This window comes from Micromesistius poutassou (assembly GCF_964030765.1).
Source record: "Micromesistius poutassou genome assembly, contig: SCAFFOLD_3140, whole genome shotgun sequence".
NCBI lineage: Eukaryota > Metazoa > Chordata > Actinopteri > Gadiformes > Gadidae > Micromesistius > Micromesistius poutassou.
The window spans coordinates 1-17,500 of NW_028177554.1; the positions used below are offsets into that span (position 1 = coordinate 1).

Consider the following 17,500-nt stretch of genomic DNA (forward strand, 5'->3'; position numbering starts at 1 on the left):
CACCAGAGGGCGCCGTTGGACTAAGAACTGAGGCGGTTTACCGTGTGAGCGCTAGTGAACCGTTTCAAAGGCCTGTCTGTTACCGAGTGCACACGGCAGGGCGGGACAGCGTTCATGAGACTGTGATGCACATCTGGATCTGTTCATGTCTGACTGGAAACCTCAGACACAGAGTGTGTGTGTGTGTGTGTGTGTGTGTGTGTGTGTGTGTGTGTGTGTGTGTGTGTGTGTGTGTGTGTTATAGCTTTTGTGAGCTGGTGCTCGACCTCCTCCTCAGAGTGTATCTAATGTACCCCTCTCCTCCTCCTCCTCAGAGTGTATCTAATGTACCCCTCTCCTCCTCCTCCTCTCCTCCTCCTCCTCAGAGGTGGGTGTGTGTGTGTGTGTGTGTGTGTGTGTGTGCGCGCGTCCGTGCCTGTGTTTGTCTCTACGTGTGCGTGTGTGTGTGTGTGTGTCCGGCCGTCTGTCTGTGGTTTCTTTCTACAACGGACACAGAGACACTGAGGCACTGCCCCCCCCCCCCCCCCTAACCAAAACCCAGGGAGGAGGTCCCAGAATAATATCAGAACAACATTTGTTGTTTTATTTTATCTGATTAACAAATTATTATTGTTAAGGCACTTATGTAACATTATTTAGTAATAAAAGGAGAATGATGATGGGCTGAACACACGAGAATATTCAGTTGGATCCACTGAGTTGTTTATTAAAATTATGCTTCATTAACAAATGCAACAGAAAAATAGTCCCTTACATGTACACAATAAACACAAGGACTGAAACACTAGAAGCTGCAGACTTTACTAATCATAAACAGGTGTGCACGTATCTTTAATAACTGAACATGTTCTGCTGCCGTTTGGTTCCCAACAGAACACCAGGAATCAATACTCAGTTTAAAGTCATTTACAACACAGACCTCCTGGTTATTATGAATGAAATATAAAATCTGCTTTAAATCAGGTTCCTTTGGCACCGAGCTGCTCTATTCACACTAACACTGAAGTAATGCATACTAGCCTTTCATGGCTCACAGTAAAACAAACAATCTCTCTTAACCTCTTGTTGTTCCTAAGGTCAGTCTTAAACTGCAAAAGACCCGCCTTCTTTGCTGAAGGTCTAGTCAGTGTGTCTGACAGACACGGTCATAGCACTAGAGGAGCAAGTAAAGGACAGCTAGCTTTACCCAGACCGAGGTCCAATCTACTGAAAAATACCATCATTTACACAACTATTTCATTATGGAATGAACTACCAAAAAAACATACGTTCTAGCAAAAATAGCAAATACAACTTTAAAAAGTCTGCAAAAAAATCATGTGGTCCATAATGTATATACATTTTTAATGTTGTAATTTCTTTTTGTAGCCTTCACATCTTTTTAAACTTTTTTGTTTGTCTATTTCTATTTGAGTTTGACATAAGGTCAAACAAGTGATTGTCTGTTGTCTATATTTGATGTTTGGGACCCAGGAAGACTAGCTCTCTCTCTGGTGTGTTGCTAATCGGGATCCTAATGAATCTAATCTCATCTAAATCATCCTTGTTAGGATTAGGACAAAAGTGATGATCAGAGCCCTGGAGAATAAAATATGTTAATGTCTGAAAATGGACAAATATTGTAGCATAAAAAAAACGATGTGATTTACCATCAATAGGTATTTGATATACATTTCAAATTAAAAATGAAATCTTAATAAAACCTGCTCAGGTAACCCTATGGAAGATCTTAAAAGTCTCTTCCTTTCATGGTTTACCAGCATCAACTTTTAGGAAGCCCCATAAAAAGGAGGGGGAGAGGGAGACGGGGGGGGGGAGGGGGAGGAGGGGAGGAGGGAGACGAGGGGGGAGGAGGGGGAGAGGGAGATGGGGGGGGAGGAGGGGGAGAGGGAGACGGGGGGGGGGAGAGGGAGACGAGGGGGGAGGAGGGGGAGGGGAGAAGAGGGGGAGGGGGGGAGTGGGAGACGAAAGAGAAAGAGCGAGAGGGACAGAGAGAGAGAAAAATAGAGAGAGAGAGACTATAACTGCCACAGAGACACTGAGCAATCAGGCCTCGCAGAAGCACTGTGTGTGTGTGTGCGTGTGTTTGTCTCTACGTGTGTGTGTGTGTGTGTGTGTGTGTGTGTATGTATGTATATGTGTGTGTGTGTGTATTTATGTATGTATGTGTGTGTATGTGTGTGTGTGTGCGCCCGCCCGCCTGTCCGCCCTTTTTTTTTTTCTACAGCCGACACAGAGACACTGAGGTTCCCTCCCATACCCTAAACACAGGGAGGAGGTCCTCCTGGGTGAAGGTGGACCTGAAGGTGTGGCTGTGTGTCAGTGTGTCTGAGGACCCTCCTACACCTCGGGACACTCTGTAGAAGGACAGAGTGCCAGCAGGCCGGTCCAGATACACTCCTACTCTGGTAGAGCCAGCGGGGGGGAGACGTATGTCTGTCCGTCTACCGTTGTACAGGGCAGAGTAACCATCATCATAACACTCAAGACCCCAGGACTTGTTGTTATATCCAAGCCCGCTGTCACCATCCCCTCCTCTCCTTGTGATTCCTCTGTATGTCACTCCTATCCCAACATATCCTTTCCTCTCTACCTCCCAGTAACAGCGGCCAGTCAGAGCCTCTCTACACAACACCTGGGGATAGGAGTCAAAGCTCTCTGGGTGATCCGGATACGACTGGTCCTCTCCAACCCGCGTCACCTTTCTGTTGTCCTCAGACAGAGAGAGTCGTCTGTGGGCTGTGTTTGGGTCCAGTGTGAGTTCACAGGCATCTGACGGGAGAACAAGACATGATATTATTCATAATTCCCGAGATATTCCAGGTTATTCGCCCAAAATCCCCCCATTAGTTTCAGTTGGAAAATTCAAAAAACGCTGATTCATGCTTCATCCTCTTCAACCACTTAAGACGTCATAACTTGGTCAAAATGACCATCATTACCGTTTACCATTGTTCAAACAATTAAACAAATCTACACATTTGTATCTTCAATAATATGTAAACAGAATTTCGATATCATTCATACTTTTTTCAGAATCACAGTTTTAGTTTCATTCCGGATTCGTTTTCAGTTGGTCTCGCTCTAGCCTTCTGACTCAGCTGTTGCTCGTTGAGCAATCAGTGGACTGTCGTACTGTCGTAAAACCCGTGTGTGTTCTCGATGCGTTTTCGATGAGGCCGTTCCACCGAGGATGCATTGGAGGTGACTCGTGTGGACTTGGGACCGTTAAATATCCCAGGATGCATTTCGCATTCCCATGTTTTAAAATATTAGTATGTAAGCTATAATAATAGGCTATATATAGGAACATTTTACATATATAACAAAAATGTAGGCCTATTCATTCAAAATATTGACATACTATTTTAAAATTGAAGAGGCTGGGATTTTATATATATTGTATACGTCGCTGATAGAGGAAACCCATCGCAACGGCAACGAAAATCCCGGTCGGATCCATCCGATCGTGTGTGTGTGTGTGTTTTTCTATTCTAATCTGTGTAATTTCTCGCTCATTCATTATTATTATTATTCGTTATAATAGCCTAATCTCCAACTACATAGGCAGTTAGGCACGCGCATCTGTACCCTACATATAAAAAGTTGTGTGTATATTGTTGTGTGGGCTGTGATTGGTTTTGTCGCGCGACAAATCATAAGCTGTCGCTATGCAGTTATGTCAGGCGAATTTTGTCACGCAACATCTTTTGCCCGCCAACGGTGCTTTATGCCAATTCATTCTCATCAACCATGGCCAAGATAACTACCATTGCATGTCTTTACCTGTTGTGGAAGAGGGAGAGACGTCGGAATGTCCCTCGTTTATGGGTTAGGGTTGTGTGTGTGTGTGTGTGTGTGTGGGGAGGCGCACACAGCTTTGTGCCTTGATATTATATATATTGTATATATTATATAGATATTTATATATTATATTATATAATATCATATTATATATAGAGCTCCAGGAGTCGCAAACGGAAACAATCACTTTCTCCTCCAAGCTGCGGTTCACTGTGGAGTGCAGGGAACGGTTGGCCCGGCTGGTTGAACGCTGATTGGCTGTTTTACGTTACTTCACCCACGTTACTTCACCCAGGGAGTGAACGTGAATTTGCCGCGACAAATTTCGCCGATTCGCGTCTCTACGTTGACTTTGTATGGAATCGTGTCGCGCCGTTGCTCCTTGCGTCCACCACAAGGACCTGACGTGCGCCTCCCAAAAAATGTCACCTTCCGTCGAGGCGACGCAGCAGCAAGGGCTGTGATTGGTCCGCTCACTAAAACCTGACGCAGAACCATAAAGGTTCACGACTGCGTTGAAGCGTCTGCGTGGTATAGAAGAAATTTACCTCTACATCTCATGGTAATATACAATTATTATCAGGCCCATATGCTATATAAATATAATAATGGTGGAGAAGAGCTTAAGAAGGCAAGTCACCTCTTCCCTTTAGACTGTAGCCTGGAGTGCCAAAAGGCCTATAGATTAACTTGCTTGTGTTTACCCACTGGCATAGAGGTCAAAGATCAGGGTGAATTGAGGTTAGTCTAGGGACAGAGACCAACTGGACACCCCAATCTAGTGTCATAAAACTGTTGAACCTGTTGGAAAAACAGCTGAACCTTTCCCAAAAATCCTAGCAAGCAGAATGCGGGCCAAGAGAGAAACTAGAAAAACAACAGACTGTGAAACTAGTTAGACATTGTATGTACAGGGATATCGTAAATAACAACACTCTTGATGGCCAGAAAGGAGATATAAGGAGGTGCCCGTGACCAGCTCGAGAGTTCTTTGTCAAACCAACTCGGCTTTGCTCTTACTTGTTCGCGAGTAAAAATAAAGTCTTTTGTCATTCTTGCTCCGGTCTCCTCGAACTCTCTTGTTTAAAGTTTTAGTGTTGAATGCGGTTTATCTACCACAGTGGTCGTTGCGTTGCGTGAACGTGGGACCATAATCAGCCCTAAACTGTTGGACCAGAGAACTGGTAGGTGTGTACTCACACACACACACACACACACACACGTATATCTTAGTGCTCTCAATTGATCACGATCAATTGCTTTTTTTCTCTTAAAGGGACACTGTAGCATGAGCATGAGCATGAAATGTATTAGCTCTTCCCAGGTTTAAAGAGCTAATGAAGGATTTTTCAAAAGGACTCTGAAGTTGCCTGCTTCCTTATCAACAGGTAAGTCAATGTGTCTAAAGTCTAAATTACAAGCCTTTCTCATTGCTTGGTTGTGTAATTCATTACATAGGCAGCATAACAGTAGAACATGTATAGTTAACAGCCTCATTGGTGGATAGCAGCATGGTTAATGGTAAATGAACTGCATTTATACAGCGCATTTCTTGTAACCAGTGGCCACCCAAAGCGCTTTACAATATTGCCTGACATTCACCCATTCATACACACATTCACACACCGACGGCGGCGTCAGCCACGCAGGGCGACAGCCAGCTGGTCAGGAGCAGTTAGGGTGAGGCGTCTCACTCAGGGACACCTCGACACTCAGCGAGGAGGAGGAGCCGGGGATCCAACCAGCAACCTTGTGGTTACCAGCCAACCCGCTCTACCCCCTGAGCTAATGCCGCCCTGTTCATTGGCCGATCAGTTTTACCTCGACGCCATGGCAACCAGCCTGAGACGATAAACGTTACGTGGACCCCCCCCCCCCCCCCCACCAACAACTCCGCCCGCGCACATCCCCGGACGAAAACAACTTCCCGCGCCTGGTGTGTGTGTCTGTCTGTCTGTCTGTCTGTCTGTCTGTCTGTCTGTCTGTCTGTCTGTCTGTCTGTCTGTCTGTCTGTCTGTCTGTCTGTCTGTCTGTGTGTGTGTGTGTGTGTGTGTGTGTGTTGTGGCAACCCCGCGCTGTCTGGAGTGGACGAAGCGCGCCAGCACCTCTCCATTGGGATCACCTGGGGGGGGGGGGGGGGGGGGGGGGCAAGACGGCAGAGGGGTTTTAAGGGCCGGGCACGCGGGAGACGGGGAGGAAAGTTGAGTGGAAGACAGTCGGGGGTAAGGGACCGATATCCCTTTTTTTTTCTTCCTACAACCGACACAGAGACGCTGAGTCACCCTCCACCCCCCTACGTACCCCCCAACAGACACTTACACTTGTTTAGAGCTGGTTTCAGCCTCCACACTTCACCGTGCTCCACACTGGGGGGGGAAACAAAGTGAGAGCAGCATGTTGAAACATTCACCTTCATCATCTGCTGTCTCATCACTCTCTACACAATATGAGTTACAGCTGCCTTTTCAAAGCGCTTCATCTAGCAGCGGCTTGAACCCTTGTAGGAGACTTTGTCCCCGAGTGGAGAGCTGTCCTCTCTCCATACCTGAGAGTGTCCAGTCTCCAGCGTGGATCCTCCAGTCCAGCAGAGAGCAGCGCAGCTCCAGAGTCTCCTGGGTGATTGTAGCTCAGGTCCAGCTCTCTCAGATGGGAGGGGTTGGAGCTCAGAGCTGAGGCCAGAGAAGCACAGCCTTCCTGTGTGACCAGGCAGCCAGACAACCTGTGTACACACACACACACACACACACACCATTTATTCTATCTAGCAGTTCGTACCAAATTAAACACATTTAGAAAGTGTATTCATTCCATATGGAGGACAATGAGATATTGTTCTGTTAGAGTCAGGAGAAGTCCGCTGTGTTTGGTACACTAAGACCGTTTATCCACAGGTTCTAACATTGTGTAGAACCAGGGAGTGTTTTGTCTGCATGGAAAAGATCAACAGAAATGCATCGGACATGAGCAGCACTACACCAAACTAATATGATGTTAATGTAGCAGCATAGAAATAGGGTTGCCTTGCTGCAGTTAATTGCGTCAGCTGACCACTAGGGCGGCAGTACATAAGTACGGCCCTCCTTCTTGTGCTCTCACTGATGCATCATTTCCGGGTCAGGTGTTTGCCCGTGCAGGTAATGCTCCGTGCCCCTGCTGCGGCTACTGCTTCGTTTCATTTATCACTGTGTCCTCATGCTCAAAGCCGGTGTGTTTTCACTGCAGAGCAGCGACTGTGTGCTCCGTGCTCCGTTTAGTCGCTGGTTCTCTCGAGCGGTAAGTGTCCTCTCTCTCTGTGTTACACCGAATGCTATCCTGTAGCTAATGCTAGTGTGGTCACAGGTAGATGTCCCCTGCCGTGTCTCTCTCCCTCCCTCCCTCCCTCCCTCTCCCTGTGCAGGTTTGACTTTGAAAACGGGTATGCTACTTTAAATCTAGCCTCCAAAAGCCTTGATAAATGTAGCTTAGCCATACTAATTTTATGTTTATTGACAGGGAACGCTCATCAGCTGGCCGAAATCTATAGATTTATCTGATTTATCTGACTCCGCCACCAGCTGATTGGGGCCGCTGCTGCTTTGTACACAGCTTTTGTCCATAGCTTTGTCTACAGCTTTGTCTGCTGTTTGTCTCTGCTGCTAATCACACCGTTTGTCTCTGCTGCTATATACAACATTGTCCCTTGCTTTGTCTCCGGCAGCCACTTATTCCTTGCTGCTCTGTGCTGCTTGGTGGTGCTGCTGTTGCTGGCTTTTGGCTACAGCCGGCTTGCATGGTGGACTGCCGACACCACACCTTTAACCTGTTTATCCCTTTAATTTGAGCCGAATGATTTTGAGGAGTTAATCCCTTAATTTTGTTTTGTTTTCTGTACTTTATTATTTTGATTAAGTAAATTGTTTTGTTAAGTTTATTTTGTGAACTATTTCCTGCTTCATGTTGTATATTGCTTTGTACATTTTGGGTAAATTATTTCCGTTGTAACTTCCTTTTTGTTTCCTTCTCAGTGGCTGCAGGCTGGTGGTGGTGCTGGTGACGTGGGTGGTGGTGTCCCTCATTCTTGTGTGCTGTGCTTCCTTGGATTTGGTGATGCCAGTGTGTGACTGCCACGTGTGTCTGGGTGAACCCTTTCCCTTTAATTTATTCCTGTTGAGTCCCCTTTCCCTTCACCTGTTCTTTCCCCACCAGTAGGCCTCAGCCCCTGATTAGGCTCCTTGTTTATTAGTTGGGATGAATGCTCATTTTTGTGATAATATATATACTTTATTAAACAAAGTGTTTTTTTTAACTGGGAACCACGTGTCGAGTGGAACGAACCTGTGTTTTTGATCAATGTCAAATAATATATAATAATTCCTTGGGTGCAATTCCCAAGGTGGCGTTGTCGAGCAACCTAAGATTCACATTGAGAGCCTCCACGCCGCCACATTAATAAAGGACATCTTTACTGTTCAATATGTTTCACTTTACCACGGCCAGTGATGTTTTAGTGGAGAGGGGTGCATTATATTCAGATCACAGCACAGCTAAAGCCTCATCACCATGTCTACACTAATGAAAACTCCTCAGCTCTCATCAGCTGACCAGAGTTACATAACATAACATACATAACATACTAGCAGTTAACAGGTCAACAACCCCTAACCCTCACATCAGCTGAGAGAGCCAGAGTTACATCACGTATAACATACATATCGATATTGATAACAGTCCACCTAGTCGTGGATCATCCATCTTACATATTAAACAACCCCAAGACGTAGTTTGAAGAAGAGGCTGATAACTGACCTGAGAGTTTCCAGTGTACAGTGTGGACTCCCCAGTCCAGCAGAGAGCAGCTTCACTCCTGAATCCTTCAGATCATTGGTACTCAGGTCCAGCTCTCTCAGACTAGAGGAGTTGGAGCTCAGAGCTGAGGCCAGAGAAGCACAGCCTTCCTGTGTGATCAGGCAGCCAGACAACCTGCACACACACACACATACACACACATTTATTACCATTTATTCTTTCTGGTAAAGAGCAGTTCGTACTAAAGTAACCACATTTATAAAGTGTAGGCCTATTCATCATTCCATTTGGAGGACAAGTTAAAGCTTTATAAAATATATTTTTTATAATAATATCGAAACAGAATTTCGATATCATTTATACTTTATTCAGAATCACAGTTTAAGTTTAATATGGCTTTGTTTTCAGTTGGTCTCATTGATTTACGTTGACGCTAGACCGTGAGGACGTTCAGGCAGTGTTGCGAGATTGGGCGTTTTTTCCTGCAGTTTAAAGAACGTTAATGTCACGATAAAAAAAATTAAGTTGTGTAATTGGGTTTGCGTTAACGCAGTTAATAACGTGTTTCACTGACAGCATTAATATTACTTTTTATTTCAGTACTATGAATAACATGTATTATTTTGTAATACATGTTATTCATAGTACTGAAATAAAAAGTAGATCTACAGAGATGTTTTGTGGATAACTATGTTTTATTCCAATATTATGTATATTGTGTTGTGAGGAGAATAAATAACCGAGTGAGCATGAAAATACTTTTCGAGCACGAGAGCAAATACAGCATTTGTGCGCATGCTGCTTCACTTTACATGCACACTTTTATGGATGTAAATCTATTGAATGTCTTCTGATATTGAACCTTGTGGTGTGACCGTTTGTCCATTGAGTAAAATTGACCTGAGAGTTTCCAGTGTACAGTGTGGACTCCCCAGTCCAGCAGAGAGCAGCTTCACTCCTGAATCCTTCAGATCATTGGTACTCAGGTCCAGCTCTCTCAGACTAGAGGAGTTGGAGCTCAGAGCTGAGGCCAGAGAAGCACAGCCTTCCTGTGTGATCAGGCAGCCAGACAACCTGCACGCGCATGCGCACACACACACACACACACACACACACACACACACACACACACACACACACACACACACCATTTATTCTTTCTGGTTGAGAGCAGTTTGTACTAAAGTAACCACATTTATAAAGTGTATTCATCATTCCATTTGGAGGACAAGTTAAAGCTTTATTGATACTTTATGGAGACAAAGCTGTGTCACCCTGTCTGAGAACAGGAAGAGGAAGTGGGGAGATGACATCATCAAAGACAGTAGAACTTCCTTCACATGGATGTGAAACAGGATCTTAAACAAATGCTCCTTTCTCAATAGCTACAACTCAGATGAGATATTGTTCGGTTACAGCCAGGAGAACTCTGCTGTGTTTAGTACGCTAAGACCGTTTCTTCACATGTTCTAACATTATGCAGATCCATGGAATGTTTTGTCAGCAGGGAAAAGAGCAACAGAAATGCATCAGGCAGGAGCAGCACTTACTGGAGTCTAGAATAACCAGTTTGAAGAAGAGGCTGATAACTGACCTGAGAGTTTCCAGTGTACAGTGTGGACTCCCCAGTCCAGCAGAGAGCAGCTTCACTCCTGAATCCTGCAGATCATTGGTACTCAGGTCCAGCTCTCTCAGACTAGAGGAGTTGGAGCTGAGAACTGAGGCCAGAGAAGCACAGCCTTCCTGTGTGATCAGGCAGCCAGACAACCTGCACACACACACACACACACACACACCATTTATTCTTTCTGGTTGAGAGCAGTTCGTACTAAAGTAACCACATTTATAAAGTGTAGGCCTATTCATCATTCCATTTGGAGGACAAGTTAAAGCTTTATAAAATATATTTTTTATAATAATATCGAAACAGAATTTCGATATCATTTATACTTTATTCAGAATCACAGTTTAAGTTTAATATGGCTTCGTTTTCAGTTGGTCTCATTGATTTACGTTGACGCTAGAGCGTGAGGACGTTCAGGCAGTGTTGCCAGATTGGGCGGTTTTTCCCGCAGATTAAAGAACGTTAATGTCACAATAAAAATATTGACGCTGTTTAAATGGGTTTGCGTTAATGCCGTTAATAACACGTTTCACTGACAGCACTAATATTAATATTACTTTTTATTTCAGTACTATGAATAACATGTATTACAAAATAATACATGTTATTCATAGTACTGAAACAAAAAGTAGATCTACAGAGATGTTTTGTGCATAATAATTTGTTTTATTCCAATATTATGTATATTGTGTTGTGAGGAGAATAATTAACCAAGTGAGCAGGAAAATACTTTTCGAGCACGAGAGCAAAGACAGCATTTGTCTGCGTGGGGGTGTCAGTTGCGTGCTGCTTCACTTTATGTGCACACTTTTATGGATCTAAATCTGTTAAATGTCTTTTGATATTGAACCTTGTGGTGTAACTGTTTGTCCATTGAGTAAAACTGACTTGAGAGTTTCCAGTGTACAGTGTGGACTCCCCAGTCCAGCAGAGAGCAGCTTCACTCCTGAATCCTGCAGATCATTGGTACTCAGGTCCAGCTCTTTCAGAATAGAGGAGTTGGAGCTCAGAGCTGAGGCCAGAGAAGCACAGCCTTCCTGTGTGATCAGGCAGCCAGACAACCTGCACACACACACACACACACACACACACACACACACACACACACACACACACACACACACACACACACACCATTTACTCTTTCTGGTTGAGAGCAGTTTGTACTAAATTAACCACATTTATAAAGTGTATTCATCATTCCATTTGGAGGACAAGTTAAAGCTTTATTGATACATTATGGAGACAAAGCTGTGTCACCCTGTCTGAGAACAGGAAGAGGAAGTGGGGAGATGACATCATCACAGACAGTAGAACTTCCTTCACATGGATGTCACAGGATCTTAAACAAATGCTCCTTTCTCAATAGCTATAACTCGGATGAGATATTGTTTGGTTAGAGTCAGGAGAACTCCGCTGTGTTTGGTACGCTAAGACCGTTTCTTCACATGTTCTAACATTGTGTAGAACCAGGGAGTGTTTTGTCAGCAGGGAAAAGAGCAACAGAAATGCATCAGGCAGGAGAAGCACTTACTGGAAGCTAGAATAACCAGTTTGAAGAAGAGGCTGATAACTGACCTGAGAGTTTCCAGTGTACAGTGTGGACTCCCCAGTCCAGCAGAGAGCAGCTTCACTCCTGAATCCTTCAGATCATTGGTACTCAGGTCCAGCTCTCTCAGACTAGAGGAGTTGGAGCTGAGAACTGAGGCCAGAGCTTCACAGCATCTCTCTGACAGATTACAGCCATTCAGCCTTGGCCAAAAGTAAACAGAACATGTTAGGAACTTTTTATACTTTTTTGTTATACATTATACTTTAATAGTACACCTACAGAGATGTTTTGTATATTATTATAACTTTTATATTCTAGTATGTTTATTATGTTGTGAGTAGAATAGTAATACATGTTGTTATGAACCTACAGAGATCTTATGCATATTATTTTAACCTTATATTCCAGTTTTATGTATATTGTGTTGTGTGTATTGTTATACATGTTATTAGTGAACCTACAGAGATGTTTTGGAGGCTTTGACCACTGGCAGCAGCCTCAGTAGACCCTCCTCTGAAGAAGAGTATTTCTTCAGGTCAAACACGTCCAGCTCCTCTTCTGATGTCAGTAAGATGAAGACCAGAGCTGACCACTGAGCAGGGGAGAGAGATTCTCTGGAGAGCCTTCCTGATGTCAGGTACTGTTGGATCTCCTCCAGTAGAGAACGGTCGTTCAGCTCATTCAGACAGTGGAACAGATTGATACTTCTCTCTGGGGAAAGATCTCCACCTATCTTCTCCTTGATGTAAGACACCGTTTCCTGATTGGTATATGAGCTTACATGAACTTTTCCTGTCTGTCCAAGCAGACCTTGTAGGTGAATCTGATTGGTCTCCAGAGAGAGGCCCAGGAGGAAGCGGAGGAACAAGTCCAGGTGTCCGTTCTCACTCTGTAAGGACTTGTCCACAGCACTCCGGTAGAGTTTGAGCTTTCTTTTTTCTGTTTGTTTGTTTCGAACAAGAATAGACCTCAGGAATTTTCGTTGTCCTGAGAGCAGATTGACACCATTGTTGATGAAGGACAGAAAGACATAAAGGGCAGCCAGAAACTCCTGGATGCTCAGATGGACAAAGCAGAACACCTTCTTCTGGTACAGCACACGCTCCTCTTTAAAGATCTGGGTGAACACTCCTGAGTACACTGAGGCTGCTCCGATATCGAAGCCACACTCTGCCAGGTCGGCCTTGTAGAAGATCAGGTTGCCTTTCTCCAGCTGATTGAACGCCAGTTTTCCCAAAGAAACAATGATCTCCCTGCTCTCTGAACTCCAGTCTGGATCTGTTTCAGCTCTCCCATGGTACTTCCTGTCCCCCTGTATGAACTGAACCCTCAGGAAGTGGCTGTACATCTGAGTCACGGTCTTGGGCATCTCATCTGTCTGAGATTTTTTGAAGATGTCCTCCAGAACTGTAGCAGTGATCCAACAGAAGACTGGGATGTGACACATGATGTGGAGGCTTCGTGATTTCTTGACGTGGGAGATGATTGTTTCGGCCAGCTCCTTGTCTTTGAATCTCTTCCTGAAGTACTCCTCCTTCTGTGGGTCGGTGAACCCTCTCACCTCTGTTACCATGTCAACACACTCAGCAGGGACCCGATTGGCTGCCGCAGGGCGTGTGGTTATCCAGATGCGAGCGGAGAGAAGCAGGTCTCCCCTGATGAGGTTTGTCAGCAGCACGTCCACTGAGGTCGGCTTTGTGACATCAGTCCAGGTCTGGTTGTTCTGGAAGTCCAGAGGAAGTCGACACTCATCCAGACCATCCAAGATGAAGACGACTTGGAACTTGTCAAATCTGCAGATTCCAGCTTCTTTGGTCACAATAAAGAAGTGATGAAGAAGTTCCACCAAGCTAAACTCTTTCCCTTTCAGTAAATTCAGCTCTCTGAAAGTCAAGAGAAATGTGAAGTGTATGTCGTGGTTGGCTTTGCCTTCAGCCCAGTCCAGAGTGAACTTGTGTGTTAAGATGGTTTTACCAATGCCGGCCACTCCAGTTGTCATTATTGTTCTGATTGGTTTGTCTTTTCCAGGTAAGGGTTTAAAGATGTCTTCACATTTGATTGGTGTTTCCTCCCTGACCGGTCTCCTGGAAGCTGTTTCAATCAGTCTGACCTCATGTTCCTTGTTGACCTCTCCACTGCCGCCCTCTGTGATGAAGAGCTCTGTGTAGAAGTCGTCCAGACCTGTTGGCTGTCCTGCTTTAGGCATTCCCTCAACCACACGCCTGAGCTTCTTCTTCAAATGAGACTTGAATTTATGTTGGCACTCGACAGCAGCAGATCCTAAATGAGAAAACAACAGAAGACATCAGATAGTGGATGGTGAAATCAGTGGAAACATGGCAATATTTCCTCTTAAATGATCAACTTCATGATATTTAGAGGCTTTATAACTTGGGTCAAAAGAGCTGGTCATAACAAGGACTGCGCGTTACAGATTCAAAATGTTCAGGATTATTAAAGTGTAAATCCGGCGAAAATTGAACCCAGGGTCTATTTCTGCATGAAAACAGATCAAATAAGCCGTTTAGGTAATTTTTCCGTTGATCAACCAGTAGATAGCTTGCCCAGAGCAACACTAAGAGCCCAAATGGCTAACAGTGCATTGGCTAGGGGCGGTGCACCGAACGCTTCCAATCTGCATTTCTTAATCATTAATATTGCTCAAAATAGCAGAAAACATCTGCAGTAGCATGACTAGGGTCCCTATACATAAAACGGAGCATCAACAACTTAGTTAGTGTACCAGGTGTTTATAAAAAAAGACTTTGCATTTTGAAGTTATTTCAAAAGCAATATGATTGTAGCAATGATTGTTGTAATAATGATAGTTACTCAGTGGAAAGTGACTCGCTATGCTGATATAACAAGATAGTGTTGCATCTCTTCCCTGAATTATTTTGCAGCATATGTTTAACATTCTGTAACCTGATAGACCCACAATAACCCTACATATCTGGATCAAACCATTTAACCTGATATCCCACAATAACCCTACATGTCTGGATCAAACCATTTAACCTATCCCACAATAACCCTACATATCTGGATCAAACCATTTAACCTGATACCCCACAATAACCCTATCTGGTTAAAACAATTTAACCTGATACCTTTACCCTAACCCGAGGAAAGATATCTTGATGTTGAAAAAGGGATGTAAAAAATCTCCCATTATATAATTTAGTGTGAGCAGGACAAATAAGAGTCTCTTCTGCACTTCAAAATAATTATTCATTCTGTTTTCAAAATGTAGCGCAGCGCTCATAAGCATCTTAGTTGAATAAGTGCTAATACATTAGGATTTAATAAAGTACATTTGTTAAAGTTCATAATTAAACATCACTAAAATTATCTTAGAAAATAAGATGAAGAAATAATAAACAAGAAATAAGCTCTAGAACTGGTTGTAGTTCATATCTCCTTTCTATTTATTTTGGTTGAAAGGGAAAGGGATTATGGGAATTGTAGTCTAATACACAGCTGTGTTGATGGATCAATATGTTTTAATTCCTTTTAAGAGTTTTGTTTGAAAATATTTAATTGCTAAAGTTTATTGTATAGTGTGAAAGGTATTATTTTGATGTCTGTATGTAAAATGTACTTTGTTTTATTACTTTTGTATGCTGTGATTAACTTATTGGGTGAAAGGTCGCAAACCGGGCGAACGAGAGAGAGAGACGAGAGAAGGGAAGAGGAGAAGCCACGTCGAGAAGTGTCTCCGTGCTTTTGTTCCACAAGATGGCAATGTTAGCGTAACTAACGGAACATATTCGAGAGTCTGACTTTATATTGGTTTCCTGCGTGTTTTTCAGACTGAATAGACATATTTGGATGCCGAAGACTTTGCTGTGTCGAAGTTTTGCAAAATATAGAGAGACGGCCTGCATCATTCCGTGAGAGACTGCCTTTGCCGTCGTTAACTCATCTCAACAACCTACACCTGGGATTAAGGTATTGTTTTATTTTCTGTTGCTCCAAGTGAAGAAGTATTTTGTTTTTGGCCACGCCATACCCAAGCCACGCTACAGATCTGCCCTTCATTTGTTCTATATGTTATGGCTAACTAACTCACTAACACAGTAACAGTCAAAGTTAAACATTGCCTGCTGTATGAGTGTATTAACCATATTCTTAAAGGAAGCCATTATCTTGCCCATATAAGGAAATAAGTGTGGAAAAAGCACAGTCAATGAAGGTCTACATTCTGAGGGACATTCATGTGTCACTCACACCTCATGACAGCCCTCTGAGATGAACCCCGGTTACTCTGCTGACTCTGAAGTTGGCCCCTGCAGTCTTTCTCTCACTTAAGTTATACCTACTTATATGTTAAGGTTAACTAATTAATACTACAGTCAGATTCAAACACTGGCTGCTTTATGAATGTATTCCACAATCACAGACAGTGGTATTGATGTTAATTGTTTGAATACATACTGATTGTCAGAGTAGAAGTGATTGTCATTATGCTCATGTATGTTACACCTTTATGTTAACCCATGTGTTTGGTATAGGGATTTGTTTTATTTGGTTATACATGCATTACTTAAGATTGTGTTTGTCACACATGTAAACTACCTCAAGCCAGGGATGGTTGACAATTTTATCTTATAAGCACGTATGGTTTATTATGTATGTTTAATATCAGTTTAATAAATAAGGTGATGAGTGGATTTCAATCCCAAGATGTAAATTCTTCATGTTCTAATCTACTGAGAAACCTGAGAAGGAGGTTAGGTTCATGTTAATTTAGGCTGGCTTTACACGACAACGCTCCCGGGTGAAACCGACAAAATATTTGATCAGATGTGCCTTTCATTTAGACGGCGACAGCGTTTTCTGGGCTTAAAAACGCAAAAAAATGAACCCACCCTCCAGAGTGGAAATCTTAAAAATGCTCCACCAGTGTGAGCAGCTCACAAAAGTGAGCTGCTCACACTGGCTCTCGTCCCGTACACATTTACGTCACATCCATGTGCAGTACAGGCAAACCACAACAAACATGTCGGATTTCACACACTTTTGTGTCATCATATTATTATCCTCAGGTCAAATCTGTTTGAGGTGCAGATATATTCAATTCAGCAGTCAATTATTCTGAAACAGTCAATTCATTGCAACATTACTGTAACATCATGACTGCTGCTGTGCTGTTCGGGTATTTAAATTATAATTATTTAACACTTTTCAACAAAGTAGGGAGAATGGCTTTGGATATGCAGTCTAAACAAATGTCCTGAAACTACAATAATTAATGGTTGGATCCCAGGAGATGAAAGGATAAAGAAGCCTCTGGTTCGTGTTAGGCCCTTGTCAGAATAAAGTGGGCAGGGCTTATTGAGAAAACCCATTCCTAGTTACAACTCACCCACACGATCAGCAGGGCTGGGAGGGAGGTCCAGGCTGATGTATAGTGGCTCGTCCCTCTCCAACATATAATCAATCATCGTCTGACTTGCACTCTCCCCTTTCCCGATCACCATGTCGATCAGACACCGAGCCCGGTCCGCTCTGATCGTCTGGCGCTCCAACACAGTGTCCTTGTCGTCGGTACTCAACACTTTCTCGTCCCAAAGGTCATCCAGCAGACCTTTCAAGGTTGCTTCTCCGACATTCGCCACAAATCTTTTACGGATCCTTTCTAGGTCTGAAACTGAATGCAAAAGGCAATATTACATTTACAATGTTGCCTGTTTTAAAATCAAATAGCAGGCATAAATACAAAGATCCAAATG

At 43.5% G+C, this 17,500-nt stretch overlaps 1 protein-coding gene across 1 annotated transcript in view; it reads right to left on the reverse strand.

The window, feature by feature from the left end:
* Nucleotides 1-2,221: 2,221 nt before the first annotated feature.
* The window catches only part of LOC311375921 (NLR family CARD domain-containing protein 3-like), a gene marked incomplete at its 3' end in the record, with an annotated part of 17,904 nt that continues 2,625 nt past the window's right edge, over nucleotides 2,222-17,500 (reverse strand). Inside the window, exons 3-12 of the mRNA XM_084490938.1 lie at nucleotides 17,134-17,418; nucleotides 12,227-14,045; nucleotides 11,792-11,965; nucleotides 11,102-11,275; nucleotides 10,184-10,357; nucleotides 9,490-9,663; nucleotides 8,590-8,763; nucleotides 6,350-6,523; nucleotides 6,124-6,170; nucleotides 2,222-2,772 (exon numbers count right to left, since the gene is read on the reverse strand). Coding sequence (XP_084347064.1) covers nucleotides 2,222-2,772; nucleotides 6,124-6,170; nucleotides 6,350-6,523; nucleotides 8,590-8,763; nucleotides 9,490-9,663; nucleotides 10,184-10,357; nucleotides 11,102-11,275; nucleotides 11,792-11,965; nucleotides 12,227-14,045; nucleotides 17,134-17,418 — 3,746 coding nt within the window. The remainder of the gene's footprint in view (nucleotides 2,773-6,123; nucleotides 6,171-6,349; nucleotides 6,524-8,589; nucleotides 8,764-9,489; nucleotides 9,664-10,183; nucleotides 10,358-11,101; nucleotides 11,276-11,791; nucleotides 11,966-12,226; nucleotides 14,046-17,133; nucleotides 17,419-17,500) is intronic.